This window comes from Tachysurus vachellii, chromosome 10, assembly GCF_030014155.1.
Source record: "Tachysurus vachellii isolate PV-2020 chromosome 10, HZAU_Pvac_v1, whole genome shotgun sequence".
Lineage (NCBI taxonomy): Eukaryota > Metazoa > Chordata > Actinopteri > Siluriformes > Bagridae > Tachysurus > Tachysurus vachellii.
The window spans coordinates 25,460,778-25,478,684 of NC_083469.1; the positions used below are offsets into that span (position 1 = coordinate 25,460,778).

The 17,907-nt window shown below is 38.1% G+C and overlaps 2 protein-coding genes across 2 annotated transcripts; both read left to right on the forward strand.

The window, feature by feature from the left end:
• Nucleotides 1-360: 360 nt before the first annotated feature.
• On the forward strand, nt 361-6,045 carry LOC132852210 (anti-Muellerian hormone type-2 receptor-like; the record flags this gene model as incomplete). The annotated part of the gene is made up of 10 exons (XM_060879288.1): nt 361-574; nt 1,621-1,794; nt 1,908-2,009; nt 2,348-2,427; nt 2,521-2,736; nt 2,960-3,074; nt 3,903-4,048; nt 5,079-5,235; nt 5,375-5,511; nt 5,722-6,045. Coding segments are annotated over 10 exons (1,452 nt in total), but the record flags the coding sequence as incomplete, so codon positions are not given.
• Nucleotides 6,046-9,564: 3,519 nt separating this feature from the next.
• ak7b (adenylate kinase 7b) lies at nt 9,565-14,827 on the forward strand. Its single transcript, XM_060879158.1, has 18 exons — nt 9,565-9,669; nt 10,233-10,376; nt 10,513-10,624; nt 10,709-10,803; nt 10,888-10,998; nt 11,076-11,159; nt 11,287-11,375; nt 11,660-11,750; nt 11,832-11,909; nt 12,176-12,325; nt 12,422-12,550; nt 12,650-12,740; nt 12,827-12,952; nt 13,038-13,085; nt 13,188-13,385; nt 13,564-13,781; nt 14,260-14,418; nt 14,537-14,827. The coding sequence occupies exons 1-18, from the start codon at nt 9,580-9,582 to the stop codon at nt 14,573-14,575; spliced, it is 2,052 nt and encodes a 683-aa protein (XP_060735141.1). The 5' UTR covers nt 9,565-9,579; the 3' UTR covers nt 14,576-14,827.
• The last annotated feature ends 3,080 nt before the right edge of the window (nt 14,828-17,907 follow it).

The following is a 17,907-nucleotide window of genomic DNA, read 5'->3' on the forward strand; positions in this document are numbered from 1 at the left end:
TTAATTAATTGGTTGATTGATCAATCATTAATTAATTAATAGGGAAAGTTTATGGAACAGGGTTTTTTAAAAAACAAAACAAAAAAAGAAAACACAAGGTTTAATCTTTAAACATTTTTTTATTTAACATTGTTATTATTTATTTATTTATTTATTTATTTATTTATTTATTTATTTATTTATGTTTACCTCTGGAAGAAATCAAGGCTAAAAAATGCTGACTGTGAAATGTAATAAAATGAATAAGATGATTATTGAACATTTTCAGTACATTACTGCATGAACATTAGTCATAGTCATCACATTAATCACATCAAATGGAGTTTTATTTCCAGCTAATTAATAATATATATATATTTTTTTTTGGTAGCATCTATAGCTTGGTTGTCGACATGCATCCCTTCCCCAGCAGTCACTACAGACAGGAGATGTGTGTTCTTGGCTAGTCCACAAAACACTGAATGGATCCATAGAGCAGGGAATATCAGTGGCTCCAGTCAGCACTGTGCCAGAACTGAGTGCTGTATGGGTTACTTTCAGCTGGAGAACCAAAAACCAACGCCTGTCCTCTTAAGTAACGTAACATTTGTTCTCTTTTCCTCCCTGTTTGTTTGGGCTCATGTGGATCGCTAGTTCATGCAACAGGTCGTTTTTGTCCACCTTTAGAAAGCTGACACAGTCGCCAGAAGCTAGATGTTGATGTTGAGCTGTTGTTTGTTTCACATATCGGAACACATAGACAATTAAACTGAGGTGTAAATGATCCTACAGCACTGTTTAAACCTCCAGTCAGCTTGATTAGAAGGCGTGGATTAGTTTTCTCTTACTTAATTACACTTCTCTGACTCCCATTGTGTTTAGTGTTACTCTGATTGTTCCTTATTTGTTTAGAGAACTGAACTGAATTGAACTGAACTCTTTCTTTCTCTCTCTCTCTCTCTCTCTCTCTCTCTCTCTCTCTCTCTCTCTCTCTCTCTCTCTCTGCCCTATCTCTTCTATCTTTCTGTCCCTCTCTGTCCATTTCTCTATCTCTAATTTTCTAATTCTATCCCCCCCCCCTCTCTCTCTCTCTCTCTCTCTCTCTCTCTCTCTCTCTCTCTCTCTCCCTCTCTTTCTCTCTCTGCCCTATCTCTTTCATTTCCCTCTCTCTTCTCTGTTTGTGTCCCACTATATCTCTCATTCTACCCCCCTCTTTCTCTCTATGCCCTATCTCTTCTCTCTTTCTGTCCCTCTCTGTCCATTCTCTCTCTATCTCTCACCCCTCTCTCTCTCTCTCTCTCTCTCTCTCTCTCTCTTTTTCTCTTTCTCTCTTCCTCTCTTTCTCTCTCTGCCCTATCTCTTCACTCTTTCTGTCCCTCTCTGTCCATTTCTCTCTATCTCTAATTCTATCCCCCTCCCTGCCTCTCTCTCTCTCTCTCTCTCTCTCTCTCTCTCTCTCTCTCTCTCGCTCTCTCTCTCTCTCCTCCCTCTTTTTCTCTCTCTCTTCTCTATTTGTGTTCCTCTCTATCTCTCATTCTACCCGCCCTCTCTTTCCCTCTCTGTCCTATCTCTTCTCTCTTTCTGTCCCTCTCTGCCCATTCTCTCTCTCTCTATCTCTCACCCCCCCCCCCCCCCCCCCAGGTTGTAGTATAATCCAAACCAACTGCCCAAACTCATCATGCCATGCATCAGTTCTTCATCAGAACTACATTAGGTGTTTGTGCAGCTCAGATTTCTGTAATGTGAACATCACCTTTAACCAGCAAGCCAAGCAAGCTGAATACACAAAGCCTCCGTATTCCTCAGGTACTTCAGGTATAATTTATATTCTTTTGCACCTCATGTTGCTGAGACCCTGTACATCTTACTCCTGTTGTACCTGAAATCATGAGCTGAGGGAAAATTCCATGCTTTTTCCACGTGTGCAGATCTTCTGAGCACTAAGGTCCTCATTATTCCTGCTGGAGCGCTGATTCTTTTCCTTTCCCTCGTGATGGCACTGAAGTGGAAAATTCTTCTTCAGCGCTGCAGTAAGATTGTGTTTATTATTGTTTAAACACTTCATTCATTCATTCATTCATTCATTCATTCATTCATTCATTCATTCATAGACTTAAGGAAGGAGTCTCGAGTGTCAGAGATTTAAACAATCAGACATAAAGCTGCTACTAACAAAGTTTGAAAAATTTCAGATTTCAAGGCAGCAAATAAGATTTATTTATTTATTTATTTATTTATTTATTTATTTATTTATAAATATTATTATTAAAGTGATAAAAGGAACGGATCAAATGTAGCTTTGGTGAAAATGTAATATGCAAATATATATTAATTATGTAAATGTGTGATTATTCTTCCCTAATTAAAGGACCCGTAACTCCTTCAAACCCACATGACGTCTTAGAGGTTTCTAGTATCGACCTGGACAAACACCTGGAGTTGCAGAAAGTAAAGATTCTGGTCAATAATCAGCTCAGTGAAAATTTATAAATCACTTTTGAGTGCTTTGGCTTCATGTGATCTTTTTGTTTATTTTTCCAGGTCGTCGCTTGCGGCCATTTTGCAAGTGTGTGGCAGGGAACGTTTCAGGGATCGTCGGTAGCCTTGAAAGTGTTTCCTACAGCTCTACGGCAAGAGTTCGCCAAAGAGAAAGACGTGTACAAGCTGCCTTTAATGATGCATTCTGGGATCGTGAGGTTTCTTGGACATGGAAAAATTGGGAATGACTTTGTGATTGTTTTGGAACTGGCAACCCAAGTAAGATGGGTTTTTTTTCCATCTTTTCTCTAAGGATAGGTTGAAGCACTTCTTTATGTTTTCATGATCATGATTTACTCTCTCCTGAATTTATTAAGCTGTGGTTCATAGCAACTCTTACAGCAAAAGATAACATTTAACAACATTCTTTAGTCCGTATTTTCTATCCCTATTTTTTACAGTGGTTACATATGAAGGAATTACATTTTTTTTTTCATTTTAGGGTTCTTTGAATGCATTTCTGTCTAAAACGGTGTGTGACTGGGGCTGTACGCTAAAACTAGCTCAAACCCTATCGCAAGGATTGGCCTATCTGCACACGGACTTAAAAATGAACGGTGAGGAGCTTCAGACCAATATGTGTAACAATTTTGTGTCGTCAACTCCAGATTTATTAGCACCCTTCATGAAAATTAGCAAATCAGTAATATGTTAAGCTAGTCTTAACACGACTGGCCATGATTCCAGGTCTTCAAGTCTTACATAGCTTTCTTGACGATGGTCTTGACGTTCAGGTGAATTTCATGATCTAATGAAGCTCCACAAAGTTCACTATTCCAATTATACTGTAGCTTTATATGTTTATGATCCAAGTTGTAGTGCTAACGAGCCTTGGCGACATTCTTATGAAGCTTCATGAAGTTCACGATTCCAGTTGTAGCACTAATAAAGCTTCATGACGTTCCTGATTCCAGTTGTACCTCTAATAAAGATCCAAGATGTTCACAATACCAGTTGTAGCTGAAGCTACAAGAAATTCACACTTCTAGCTCAAATGAAGCTCCATGAAGTTCACAATTCCAGTTATAGCTCTAATAAAGCTTTGTGAAGCTCCAGATTCAATTTGTAGTTACCTTTAATGATGAAGTCCAGGTGAAAGTCATGATTCCAGCTGTTCTGCTAATGCAGCTTGGTGAAGTTCATGATTTCCTGTTGGAGGTTTGGTGGAGGTCAAACATTACATTTTGTAGATTGTTCTGTGGAAGGAGAAAACCTTACAGACACCTTGCTTATAAAATAGAGGTGGCATTTTTAGGTTTTAAAACAATTTCTTATCATCCTCCTGTCTTAGTTCCTGACAAGTTCTTCTGAAAGGTATTGATAGCTCTGGAGTTGTTTGTTCTCTATGTTTTCCAGGTTTATGGTTGGTATGTTTTGTTTTTTAGGAGTCTATAAACCAGCGGTGGCTCATTGTGACCTCAGCAGCAGTAATGTTCTGGTGAGAGCTGATGGTTCTTGCGCTCTGTGTGACTTTGGATGCTCCACGGTGCTACAGTGGCAAAGAGTCCAGGGATACTCAATCATAGTCGAGGTTTGCTTCAATGACACACTGATACTATCTCACCTTAAGTTCTGATTTTGAACTCGGTTTTAACCCCTGTGATCTGTTTATACGCGTAAATCCGAAATAGTCGAAGGTTAGTAGGCATATTAAACTAAATCTAGACTGTAACCTCTAAGTGTTAAGTATTATCTGGAAAGGGCCAGTGCAGCTTTTTATTTTGACCAAGCAGAGGACACATCTGAGGTCTTCTGAAAGCCAAAACCAACTGATTAAACAGGTAGACATTCTCAACATTTGCCAGACGCCATGTCCAGAGCGACATAACTTTTAGCTCATTTCTTATACAGCTAAGCAATTGAGGGTTAAGGGCCTTGCTCAGGAGCCCAGCAGTGGCAACTTGGTGGACCTGTGAGCCAAACTCACAGCCTACTAATCTGTAGTCCATACAGCTTAACCACTAGGCTACCACATCCTCAGGAATAAAAAGCTTTTTTTTGGGTAAGATTAGAGCCCCCTTGGACTATTCATCTCATGTTCACTAGATAGTACAGAAATGAATTGAGATGCTGCTATCTTTCTCCGTCCTGCTTACCTCACTGAGCTATAAGCAAGAACTCACTTGATGGACATGAGCTTCCATGCTGCACAAGCTGACATCCAGGATGAGCGATTTCAAGCGTGCATTGATGCTGGTTAATTTTACATTATTAGCTAAATAATGATCTAAACTCCGGACTGGATGATTACATTATATTGATGGCATTTGGTAGACACTCTTATCTATAAAATGTGTGCTTGCATTTTATACAACGGCGAAATTGAGGGTTAAGAGCCCTGCTCAAGGGTCCAGTGGTGGTAGCTTGGTGGACCTGGGATTTGAACTTACCTTCTGATCAGTAATCCAAAAGCTTACCACATCCCCCCAAAGTAAACCAGGAACCTCATGCATACACCAACCAGTAACCTCATGCATACACCATGACCATTTTTTTTTTAAAAAATGACTGTTCTACTGCTAGAAACAGGATCATTTGTATTTCCTCTCAACACTCAGCAGAACAGAATGCAGATGGGGACCCTGCAGTACATGTCACCTGAGATCTTGGAGGGATGCGTTAATCTGAGCAGCGGCCGCTGTTTGCTCCAGGGAGACATGTATTCCTTAGGGCTACTGCTTTGGGAGATGCTGATGCTATGTTCTGACCTCTCTACAGGTATAACGTCACACTTTTTTTTAATAGATCTAATATCTAATCTGAAATAAGTTAAATAAAGTTCAAATTTTAATCTTTTAATCATTTTAAGTTACCGTAGATCTGTGTGGTTCATCTGAGTGCGATTCGTCATTTCTAGGTTCTCCTGTTCCCGAACATGTGCTGCCTTATGAGACGGAACTGGGACGCAATCCGTCCCTTGAAGCACTTCTTACTTTTGTGTCGGAGAAAAGAAAGCGTCCAATTATACCTCATCTGTGGGCCAGAGTCTCTCAGGTACACAGTCTATAGTTCATGCCTCCGAGGTTGCCAGATACGTGTGCGATATGGTGTTACTTTAACAGCATTTAAGCCTAAGCATTTACCTAATTTAAGCCTGGGGGAAAAATGTGATCACTGTTGTGACATCTTTATAAATATAAATAGAATAATATGAGATTTATGAGTTTGTGAGTCTGTTATGACTTCCATCACCTCCATTTTTAGGGCTTGCTTCTCCAAGAGCTCCTTGAAGACTGCTGGGATCACGATGCAGACGCAAGACTCACAGCAGAGTGTGCAGCCAATAGATTAGCTTATTTATCCCTCGATGTCTGAGTGCTAGCGTAACGTTGCTTAAATCCTGTAATAACTCGTGAAGTGAAGTGAAATTGAATTAAGTGAATTGAGCGGAGTTTAGCGTATTTGTGTGAGCATGTTCGCTTAGCAGATTACTGTACTTGGAATAAAGAGGATAATAATTGTCTTCATTGTATATACGTGTTTTAACATGCAGCAGTACGTTTGTTAGTGCTGTTACATATACAAGTGTTTAATAGCAGGTCAAAAAACAAACAAACCACTTACCATTTCCTATAAATGAGAAACTCATGTTCTTGCATTTGTTGGGTTCAAACTCCCAGAATGCACTTTGACACTTTTTATATACCCCTGCTTTGTGAGATACCTGGTAAGTGCCATGTCTCTGCTTGCGCAATAAAAAAAATAACCCTCTTTGGCATTGTTTTGTATCTTTCTATTCATTTTAACACCTTAATAATAAAAAGGAGCTCTGGAGTCCTGAGACCCGGGTCTTCAGGAAGCACTTTATCCTGGTCAGGATCACAATAAATCTGGAGACTATTCCTGGAACATTGGAGGTAAAGCGGGGGATACATGCTGGAGGGAACACTCTTACACTTTCACGCACTTTTTTTGCAAAAATTGCAAATTATTTGATCAGCGGTTAATGAACATCATTCTTTTTCTTCATTTGTATGTTTGATGTGAGCAGTCAATAAAGAGCTTGACCTCTATCTGTATAATAGCAGGTGTTCCTATTAAAGTGACCAGTAAGTGTGTATTATTATTATTATTACTATTATTATTATTATTATTATTACTATTATTATTAGCATGATTATTATTATTATTATTATTATTATTATTATCATTATTATTATTAGGATTACTATTATTATTAGCATGATTATTATTATTATTATTATTATTATTATTATTATTATTATTATTGTTATTATTAATAATAATAACAATAATACGGTGGCCGGGAAGTGCAAAACACATTAACAAATCCCAAAACAAATTAACAAATTAGAAAACAAATTAACAAATCCCAAAACACATTAACAAATCCAAAAACAAATTACCAAATCCCAAAACAAATGAACAAATCCCAAAACACATTAACAAATCCCAAAACAAATTAACAAATCAGAAAACACATTAACAAATCCCAAAACAAATTAACAAATCCCAAAACAAATTAACAAATCCCAAAACAAATTAACAAATCCCAAAACACATTAACAAATCAGAAAACACATTAACAAATCAGAAAACAAATTAACAAATCAGAAAACACATTAACAAATCAGAAAACACAACGACAAGTCAGACAACCCAGAAACGGTAGTGTATCGTTTTTGAATGGAAACTTACCGATCATTGGACAAGACACCTGTCACTCAAGATATACAGGTATGGAATCTTATGTGTAATGTTCTCCGTTTAAATAAAGTTCTCCGTTCAAGAAAATAACAGAATTAATCCACAGTAATCCATTCCATCCATCCATTCCAACTTTTCCCTGCGGCAGACTGTTGAACTTCATGTATACTTTGAGTGACAGGTATCTTGTCCAATCACAAACTATAACAACCGCTTCCGGGTTGTCTGAAATGTCATTGTGTTTTCTGATTTGTTAATGTGTTTCAAGCACCGATTCAGACAACCCGGAAGTGGTAGGTATAGTTTGTGAATGGAAACTTACCGATCATTGGACAAGACGACTGTCATTAAAGATATAAAGGTGAATGAAAGGTGTCTCGTCCGATGATGGTAAGCTTCCATTCACAAACTATACCAACCTCTTCCGGGTTGTCTGACTTGTTAATGTGTTTTGGGATTTGTTAATTTGTTTTGGGATTTGTTAATGTGTTTTGGGATTTGTTAATTTGTTTTCTGATTTGTTAATGTGTTTTGGGATTTGTTAATTTGTTTTCTGATTTGTTAATGTGTTTTGGGATTTGTTAATTTGTTTTGGGATTTGTTAATGTGTTTTGGGATTTGTTAATTTGTTTTGGGATTTGTTAATTTGTTTTCGGATTTGTTAATGTGTTTTGCACTTCCCGGCCACCGTACAATAATAATAACGATAATAATACTGCTAATAATAATAATAATAATAATAATAATAATAATAATAATAATAATAATAATAATAATAATAATTAGAGATGAGCCGGATACTCGGCTGAAACGAGTATCCGGGTACGGATAAAGCACTTCTGTCGAGTACGAGTATTATACGAGTAATACGAGTCAATATCTGTGCTCGGATTGAATGAAAATCATCATTGGGTAGCTGATTGTGTCAGCGTTCTGTGATAGGCTAGTCACAGCGCCCCTCCCCTACAGTGATAGGCTAGTCACAGCGCCCCTCCCCTACAGTGATAGGCTAGTCACAGCGCCCCTCCCCTACAGTGATAGGCTAGTCACAGCGCCCCTCCCCTACAGTGATAGGCTAGTCACAGCGCCCCTCCCCTACACACATACAGATGTATTGTGTTGCTGTGTTTCGCTCTGCTCACTCACAGTCACACACAGAACAGCTCTCTGTCTCTCCCTCAGTCACTCGGGTTCGCGGGTCTTTTCCGTTAACGTTTAGGGTTTCTTCAGCTTTTTACTTCGGGTTGTAATGTTAATAATACGTACTTACTAACCAGTAGAGTTCTGGTAAACGTGGGTTCGTTCAGACGTGGTGCTTGCTTGGTAGAATGCGACTTGCATTGCGTCTCTGCCTGTCGGAGATTTTTTTCTTTTTTAAACCTTCAGCTGTCTTTAACCAGTAACCAGACACTGAGTGTCTGACACGTTTTTGCTGTATTTCATAAAAACATAAAGGTAGTAAGCTAGTGTTATAAATATTACAAATTAATTATTAAGCTACACACACACACCTGGTGTGGAAATAAAAAAATAAATAAATCACACTGATCATAAAAAAATTAAAAGTTAAAAAAGAAAGTTATTTTGTTCATTACATTTTACTTCATAATTGCATAATTGTTTTGTTTTCATTGTTGCAAAACTTGTTCTGTAATATAGTTCGTTTGCTATCGTGATCAAAACCACTGATCTGAAGCTCAATCCTGATGCTGTCCTGTAAATATTTTTCTAATCAGCAATAAATATAACAATTTCTGATCAACCCATATCAATTGCATGCTTAAATTAACATACCGGTTAAAGCCCCGCCCGTTTCAAGATAAGCCTGGTTAGGCCCCACCCACTCCGAGTACAGATACAGATACAGATAATTCATATGGTTAACAGATACAGATACAGATAATGCTGTACTCGCTCATCCCTAATAATAATATAATAATAATAATAATAATAATAATAATAATAATAATAATAATAATAATGCGAATAATAATAATAATAATAATAATAATAATAATAATAATAATAATGATAATAATAATTTGGTTATTATTATCATTATTATTATCATTATTATAATAATGATAATAATAATAACAATCTGGTTATTATTATCATTATTATTGTTATTATTATTATTATTATTATTATTATTATTATTATTATTATTGTTGTTGTTGTTGTTGTTGTTGTAAATATTTCCTTAATCTCTTTCCGTCGTGTGTCTCACAATTTCTGTGCAGGTCATTTTACTAATCTATTTTGTTTTCATGAATCCACTTCAAAGCTTTTTGATTCGACTCGTCAGAGAATCGACTCGTCATAGAATCGGATCCGAGTTCTAGTTGCGTAGCAACGGAACCTGAGGTAACTAAAAATAAAAAATAACCGAGCATGGCTGCAGATACGGAGAAACTTTTAGACCCATCTAAACGCGTTTTTATCAACAATGTCGACAAATATACTTCAAAATATATCGCAGAGGTCAGTTTTATTAATAGTGTGTTGTAAATCTTACTGTAAGCTATACTTCAGTCATATTTAGCTAGTCAGAGTTAGCTTACTGTTCGTTTGTAGCTAATTAGCCAGTTCAATACACAACTAAATTAAATACAATACATTTATTTATTATTATATATTCTACATATATATTATTTATATATTATTATTATTATTATTATTATTATTATTATTATTATTATTATTATTATTATTAATTAGTATTATTATTTTATAGTATTATGAACCTGAATTTTTATTACTTTTAAATTTAATTAATTTGACTTTTATTCTATTGTGTGTTTGTTTATGGAAGGAGTCTTCAGTGTCACTGATTTTCTATAATAAAACTGACTTGAATTTTTCCGACCGGTTAAGGACACAAGTTTGAGCGTTTCGGTTTCGATGGACAGGATTTTGATTTTTTTATTAATTTTTTATTTTTTATTTTGACAGTTTCTAGCTGCTATAACATAAGAGATGACACGATCGTGTATTTCAGTATGTTTTTTCATACTTTTGACCTTTCTTTCCAACGCACCATTTAGTTTTTATCCTCGAGGGTCGCTGGAGCGTCACAGTTGGAAGATGAGGAGGAAATCGAGCCTTCACCCAACATCACCTTTCAGATTGTTGGAACAGTTTCCTGTAAAACCAAAGAAAAGTCCAGCTTTGCAGTAGAAGAATATACTGTGAGTGAAAAATAATGGCTGTAATTTACGTATAGTTTTATAATGCATACACATAGTTGGTTTCTTGTGTCTTGTGAGTTTGCGTTAAATCCTTTTCCCGGTGATGTTCTTGTACTTATTTTACTCGTTCCTATAGAACGTAACACGTGAAGAACTTTTCCGTCACCTGATGAAGTCAGACGTCATCGTTTATAATATTTACAACGAGAATGCTGATCAGATTGAAGAAGCCACTTGGGCTGTCTCAGGTATCTATAATAAATAGTTTGTCTCTTATTAAGAGTTTTTCTAACCTTTCATTAAAAGCTTTATCCTTAACGGTCTATTTAAAGCTCTTCACAAGGACATTGATGCATTTCCTGGACCAAAGATGTTCATCTTGATCTCGTCAGTCATGACCTGGGCTCTGATTAAGACACTGGATCCAGTAAGGGTTGAACTCATAATATAGTGTGAATCGTGTTACCCTTGTATCTCCTGAGTTCTTCTATGTGTGTGTTTTGACTTCTAGGGCGTTACAGAGGTTTCTTTTACAGAAGAGGACTACAGGAGACGGAAAGCACATCACAACTTTAAAACTCATATTGCTCTGGAGAAGCTTGTGGTTAAACTAGGAAAAACTGTGAGTCCTGCCTGAAGGTTACACAAAGTTCTGCTTGCATTTGTTCGATCTTTACATTATCATATTGTACATTTCAGAATCAGTCCCGGTTCTCGACTTATGTGGTTGCCTCTGGACTGCAGTACGGAATGGGCGAGCAAGCGTTTCATTTCTTTTTCAAGGTAAATAGAGACATTTTTTCACTTTTCACACTTTACCCTTTCCCGTTGTATTCGTCTGGCTGCTATAACTGGTTTATTAGCATCCATTCGTGTATAACTGAGTGTTTATGACACTGCCCTCTTTTAGACATCGTGGCTGGGAGAGGAACCTGAAGTGCCGATCTTCGGAGACGGCTCTAACGTCATTCCAGCTGTTCACATCTGTGATCTGGCAGGGTCAGTAGTGACAGATTAATGAATGACTTGAGATCTGATCCCAGGTGAAAGAACTAATGATGGATACTGTACAGAACAACACTCTCATCTTATTACCTTATTTAAATCAAATGAATCATGACTCATTACATTTGATTCAATTAAATCTGTGGTTCAGATCAAATTATTATTATCAGGAAGTCGTTAATACGCTGATGTATTATATTGTTTCCTTAAAGATTGATCATCATTGAACATTTATTCTGTTTTTTTATTTATTTATTTATTTATTTTTTTAACCAAAGGATCGTACAGAACGTAATCGAGCGTAATCCGAAGCTGCCGTACTTCCTTGCAGTGGATGAATCACAAAACACCATTGGTGACATTATCAGTGTGAGTTTCATCAACGAGATCAATTTTATTTTATATTCTAACATATTCTTCTGCTGCTCAAGCCTTTCTCTTGCGTCCTAGGCAATAGCGTCGGTGCTCGGGCCAGGAAAAACAAAAAACGTTCCAAAAGAGGACGTGTATCTCACAGAGGAGTTGACGGTAAGTTTATACAGTAAAATGATATTAAAAGTGAAGCGTTTAAAGAAAATAAATGTTTAAAATGGCAAATCATATATCTAGTGGTCAGTTGGCGAGAAATAAATAAATGATCAATTGTGATTGTTTTAATAGATCCCTGAACATTAAAGTTCTTTTTATTTCCAATAATAAACCTTTCAGTGCAAGAAGCTGCTGTTATTAGAATTTTGCTCGCCTGTTGATCTTTTTATTTTTTATTTATTTATTTTTTTACTGTTGTTTCTCAGCAAGCAGAAATTGATCATTTGCTCATCAACCTTCGAATGGAAGCCACTTTCTTCACAGACAATTTCAGAATCAACTGGGTTTCAAAAAAAGGCATTGTCGAGAACATCGACCAAGTCGTGGAGGAATACAAGCTGACACGAGGCCTGCTGGTAAACAAACGATCGACAAAACACGTCTATTAAATGTGGCCGTATTAATATGAAGCTCTGTATGATGGATGGCTGTATTGATTGATTTCCTTCCAGCCTGTCCGTATCTGTGTCTTGGGACCTCCTGCTGTCGGGAAAAGCACCGTAGCTGAAAAGATATGCAAGCACTACAAACTGCACCATGTCAAAGTGAAAGAGACCATCGCTGAGACTCTCGCTAACCTGGTACGTCTTTACAAACATGAGCACGTTCCTAAAATAAGGAAGCCTTCTTATTTACAAAACTGTGGGAGTGTCAGGATTTGAATTGTTTCGCTGATTCAGGAGTCACGTGTCAGCACGGAAGAAAGCAACGAGGACGACGAATCGCAGGAGCTTCTGGAGACACTGAAGATGAACATGGAAGAAAACAAAGGTAAGAATACGGAGGGAATATTTCAAGACATGGACCAATGGTTTATTTCCCGAAAATAAACGGATGTGTGTCATCTCTTCGTTCAGGCTGGTTGGACGAGTCGTACGTTATCCAAATCCTGAAGGACAAACTGAAGACTAAACCGTGTAGAAGTCAAGGATTTGTCCTGGACGGCTTTCCGAAGACATACGAGCAAGCTAAAGAGCTTTTTGGTAGGAGGAATAAATACTCCATTTCATATTTTTAAACGACTCAGTTCTAATATTTGTTTGTTTGTTTGTTTGTTATATCGTGCAGCCGAGGATAAAGCTACAGACGAGCGTTCGAACGTCAGCATCATCCCAGGTCTGGATGGATTTATGGAAATGTAACCGTAGAGAGATAACCAGCGCTGATCATGCTAACGCTCTTGACTGCACCTTTACATGTGTGTGTGTGTGTGTGTAGAGTTTGTGTTCACTCTGGATGCCACAGACGAGTTCCTGAAGGAACGTGTGCTGAACCTGCCTGAAAGCGAGGTACATGAAACGTCATACGCCTTCAATAGGTTTCTTCCACGACTCGCCGCCTTCCGGAAAAACTGTTCCGAGGATGAAATTGTGCTAAACTACTTCGATGAGCTGGAGATTCACAATGAGAATATAGGTAGGACTTAAAGACAGACAGTAGAGTATTCTCTTTCTGGTATCTCCAAAGCTTTAAGAGATTCGAACTCTTTTTTACAGCCACGTTCGTTGCTTGTCGGACGTGTTGTCATTGCTTTTGCAGTTCATGACACGGGCAACAGAGGGCTCTAAAATGACAAACTGCTCCTGTGTTCTAGAGATCTTCCCTGAGGACTCGGAGAACGTTCTGGTGATGGAGAAGGTGCTGGAGAGGGTGGGGAAGGTCAGGAACTACGGTCCCACCTTGAAGCATTTGGAGGAAGAGCGGAGACAGGCGGAGATCAGGCTGAGGGAGGAAGAGGAGGCACGCCAGGCCGAAGACAAGCGCAGGGAGGAAGAAGAGGAGGAGCACAGAGCCCAGTGCTGGGAGGAATGGGTACATACACACACACACTACACTGTGGCCTGGATTCAGATGTAGTCCCTTTTTGCTCTAGATTTTGGAGCTTTATGTTCATTCAGCTGGGACACACTGATTTCCAGAGATGAGGTCTGGGGTGCAGTTGGTGTCAGGGCTCTGTACAGGACACAAGTTCTTCTGCTCCAACCTTTAACTCTGTGAAGACATGGTGTGGAGGTTTAGTGTGCATTTGTGTGCTTCAGGCTCTGTGTTAACATTTTGGAGAAGATCCACATGATGGTCAGCAGAGTATCATAGCATCATAGCACTGTTTCACCACTTACTTCTTCCTCCTTTTGTTTTATTAACCATGACACACAGCCACATGACATATGAGGCCACACCCACTTTCACGATCAGCAGCTTCACATAGTTTCAAAACATTTCTTTAGGTTATTTACTGAATTTTCTCTGTGTGTGTGTGTGTGCGTGCGCGTGTGCGTGTGTGTGTCAGAATCGGTGCCTACATGACGTGAAGCAGCAGGAAGAGGAGCTGTTGATGAGAGAAGAAGAATTTGCCAGGCAGTATCTCATGGACACCGTGATGCCTGTTCTGTCTCAAGGCCTCAACGAGCTGTGCAGAATCCGCCCAGACGACGCATTAGACTTCCTGGTAGGTTTTTTTTCACTCTTTGCTGACATCTTTCAGCGTTCCTGTATCCCTAGTGTGAAAGAATACACAGCAGTACGTGTATATTTGTGTGAGTGTCTGTGTGTGTGTTACGTTTCAGGCTGAATATCTCCTCAGCAACGACCCAGAAATGGACTAAGTAAAACGCTACACGACACGACGTCGTAGGATCGAAGCCTCTTCAGGGCGCCGACACAGTTGTCTCGTTTCGCCGTCAGCTATATTTGGTTGAAATGACAATAAAAGCTTCTTGACTCGACTCGACACGACTCGACTCGACTTGACTTCATCATCTCGTCATCGATTATTAATTTCATATAACATTCCCTCCCCACGGTGCCCTAATTTCACGTTCTCCGTAGTAAACAAAAGCTGATTATAAAGTTTCTCGTTCCTGACCTCGCCGTTTTTGTGCGCCTGTCCATTTCAAAGCCTCAACAAGCAACAATAAAAGCCAGATGCTAATTAAAAGTTCATTAACGATAATGTATTTGGGAGTGCTTGATAACTAGAAAAGTAGACATGGCATCGTTAATTGCCTTGACTTGCTGTTCACTTTCAAAGGATCGATGCAACAAATGGCGGATAATTAAATATTTTCACACGCCAGTCGGAGAGCAGAAAATTAATTAACGTCGCTAAAACAAAAAATTATTCCATTTCAGCAAACATTCATTCAATTCATTGTTTCAGGAAGTTAGTACCCAGTGCTGGGATGCGCTAATAAACCGAAGGCATGATTAAGAGTCGGCGCTTTAATGGACTTTTGTTGTTGTCAGAAAGGGTTTTTTTATCATTTCATCATTTCACCTCTTTCCACGTTCAGAACAGCATTATAGGTCTTTAACGTCAGCCCGAGTTCGCTTTGTATCAGGAACATCGAGAGTCAACATCAGGAGTCCTGGCTTTCTAAACAACATGCCGTATTTCAGTCACAGTCCTGATATTTTCACTATTGTGTTCACCTGTTCTGTGTTATTCCCCTAATTAGTTTCAATTATACCTGTTGTCTCAGTTCGTCTTTATGAAGTCTTGTCGAGGGTCTCATCCTGTTCTGAGCATCATTTCCATTTCTGACGATCTAAAGATCTACGGAGTCTCTGAAGTACCGCCTGTAATACAGAGATCAGATCTTCTTTCGGCTGCACTTTTCAGGGGGTCGCCACATCGGATCGTTTTTCTCCATCTCGACCCGTCTTCTGCATCTTCCTGCATGTGCATGTCTTCCCTCACCACCTCCATAAACCTCCACCTTGGCCTTCCTCTTCTCCGTGTTCCCGGCAGCTTCAAGCCTTCTCACTTTGGCTCCAAACCTTCCTACCTGCTCTGTCCCTCTACCCGTCCATCCTCGTCACACATCTTCAGCTCTGTCTCCTGCCTTTTAATCCGCAGCATATACAGAGATCATATCTAATGACTCCTAAGCCCTCTGGTTGCCTCTTTACACATCTATTTAACAGATCTTCTGATACAGATCTTCTGTAACAGATCTTTAACAGATCTTCTGAACCATGTCTGAGCTTCTTGTCTGACTGACACTAGAGGGCGGTCTTTGCAAAGTAATCAGACGAAGTTCTAACGTTAGTAAGAATAAATAATGGTATAATTAAGTTATAATGCAGATTTAAGATTCAACACTTGATTTGTTTAGATTTAAACACACATGTAATATTTATATCATTGGAATACAAAGTTACTGATGTTATAGGCAGATAAAGAACACTGATATAAACTAGGTGAGTGTTAGTTATTTAATGTGTGTGTGTGTGTTGTGTGTGTGTGTGTGTTGGCTGTTTCCTACTGTTGCTATTCATGGACTTCACCGGCCATTGACAATCAACACGCTGGCACTTACAGGTTGAGTGTGTTTTGTTGCTTAGGAACAGCTGTGTGTGTGTCTGTGTGTATATGTGTCTGTGTGTGTGTGTCTGTCTGTCTCAGCAGGACGTCTCCCATTGAATACCATTATGTTCTCTTCAATCGAAGGAAAGCACATTTTCTTGGACTGCCAATATTTATAATCAGTTGTCTCTCTCTCTCTCTCTCTCTCTCTCTCTCTCTCTCTCTCTCTCTCTCTCTCTCTCTCTCGTGGCCTGAATGCTTTTATTGATCACAATCACAGGGCACACATTGCTGTGCATTCTGACTGATCAAAAATAATGTTGCATCGAAATACTTTCATGAGGAACACAAACTAAAACTTTTGGACACTTTCACACTCTCTTTGGTCTTTTCAGTGGTGTTTATTTTAATAGCAGTTTAACACAAATACACAACTATTCTGAAAATCAGCACAAGGTTTGACATTATTATTATTATTATTATTATTATTATTATTATTATTATTATTATTAAATGTATGCAAGTAAGATCTTGTTTTATTATTATTAAATACATTTATTTAGTAAACCCCTAACTGTAAATCTCTAAATGTATAAATTATTAATGTGTATGTGATTGAACTAATTGTAATAATTATTCATAATTGAAAGTAACTATTATTATTATTATTATTATTATTATTATTATTATTATTATTATTATTATTATTAAATATAAGTAAAAAAACATAAACTTATAAAAAACCTAATTGGCCATTTCTGGTAAATTAGTTTAGAATTTAAATATTAATCTCTATACATAAAATAATTATTATTAACTTCTATCTTTTAAAGGATTTAATAAATAACACAAAAAACGCAACTTTTTATAATACTTTTTTATACTAACTTTTTATAATATGACAAAGGAATTGTCTATTGTGGGTTTTTGTATAATAATAATAATAATAATAATAATAATAATAATAATAATAATAATAATAATCACAATAATAATAATAATAATCACAATAAAATAATAATAATAACAACAACAACAACAATAATAAATAATAATAATAACAACAACAATACTACTACTACTACTACCACTACTAATAATAATAATAATAATAATAATAATAATAATAAAAGTCTCTTACAGGAAACAGATCTGGTCGTGTGCATCGAGCGAGGGCCGGAACTCCACACCGGAACTCCGTGAGTTGTGCGCGCGCAGGGTGTCGAGCATACGCCTGAGAGTGTGAGCGCGCGTGCGCTGGGGCGGAGGCCAGAGGACACGGCAAGGAGCGGAGCGGCCCGCGGCGAGCGCGCGCTCACGACTGATCGCGCGCAGCATCGTGTTGACAGGAGGAAGGAGGAGAAGAGACCGCGGTCAGCGGGGCTGCTGGGAGCGCGTGCCGGAAATCCATCAAAACGGGGGAACACCTCCAAGAAGTGTGCGTCACGCGCACCGCGCTCCGCTCGCGCTGTCTCTTTGGAGAGTCAGTGAAACGTTCCGGTGATTGATGACAGTGTGCGCGTGGGTCACTTACAGCATTACTCATTATTAACGGCTTAGTAGGTCTTCAGTGATCATTCACCTGGGTAATAATAATAATAATAATAATAATAATAATAATAATAATAA

Excerpts from the sequence above, each read along its gene's own strand:
- ak7b (XM_060879158.1), top strand. The coding sequence starts at position 9,580 with ATGGCTGCAGATACGGAGAAACTTTTAGACCCATCTAAACGCGTTTTT. Across the intron at positions 10,377-10,512 it reads TTGCAGTAGAAGAATATACT|AACGTAACACGTGAAGAACT; the intron begins GTGAGTGAAAAA and ends TCGTTCCTATAG. Across the intron at positions 12,953-13,037 it reads GCAAGCTAAAGAGCTTTTTG|CCGAGGATAAAGCTACAGAC; the intron begins GTAGGAGGAATA and ends TATATCGTGCAG.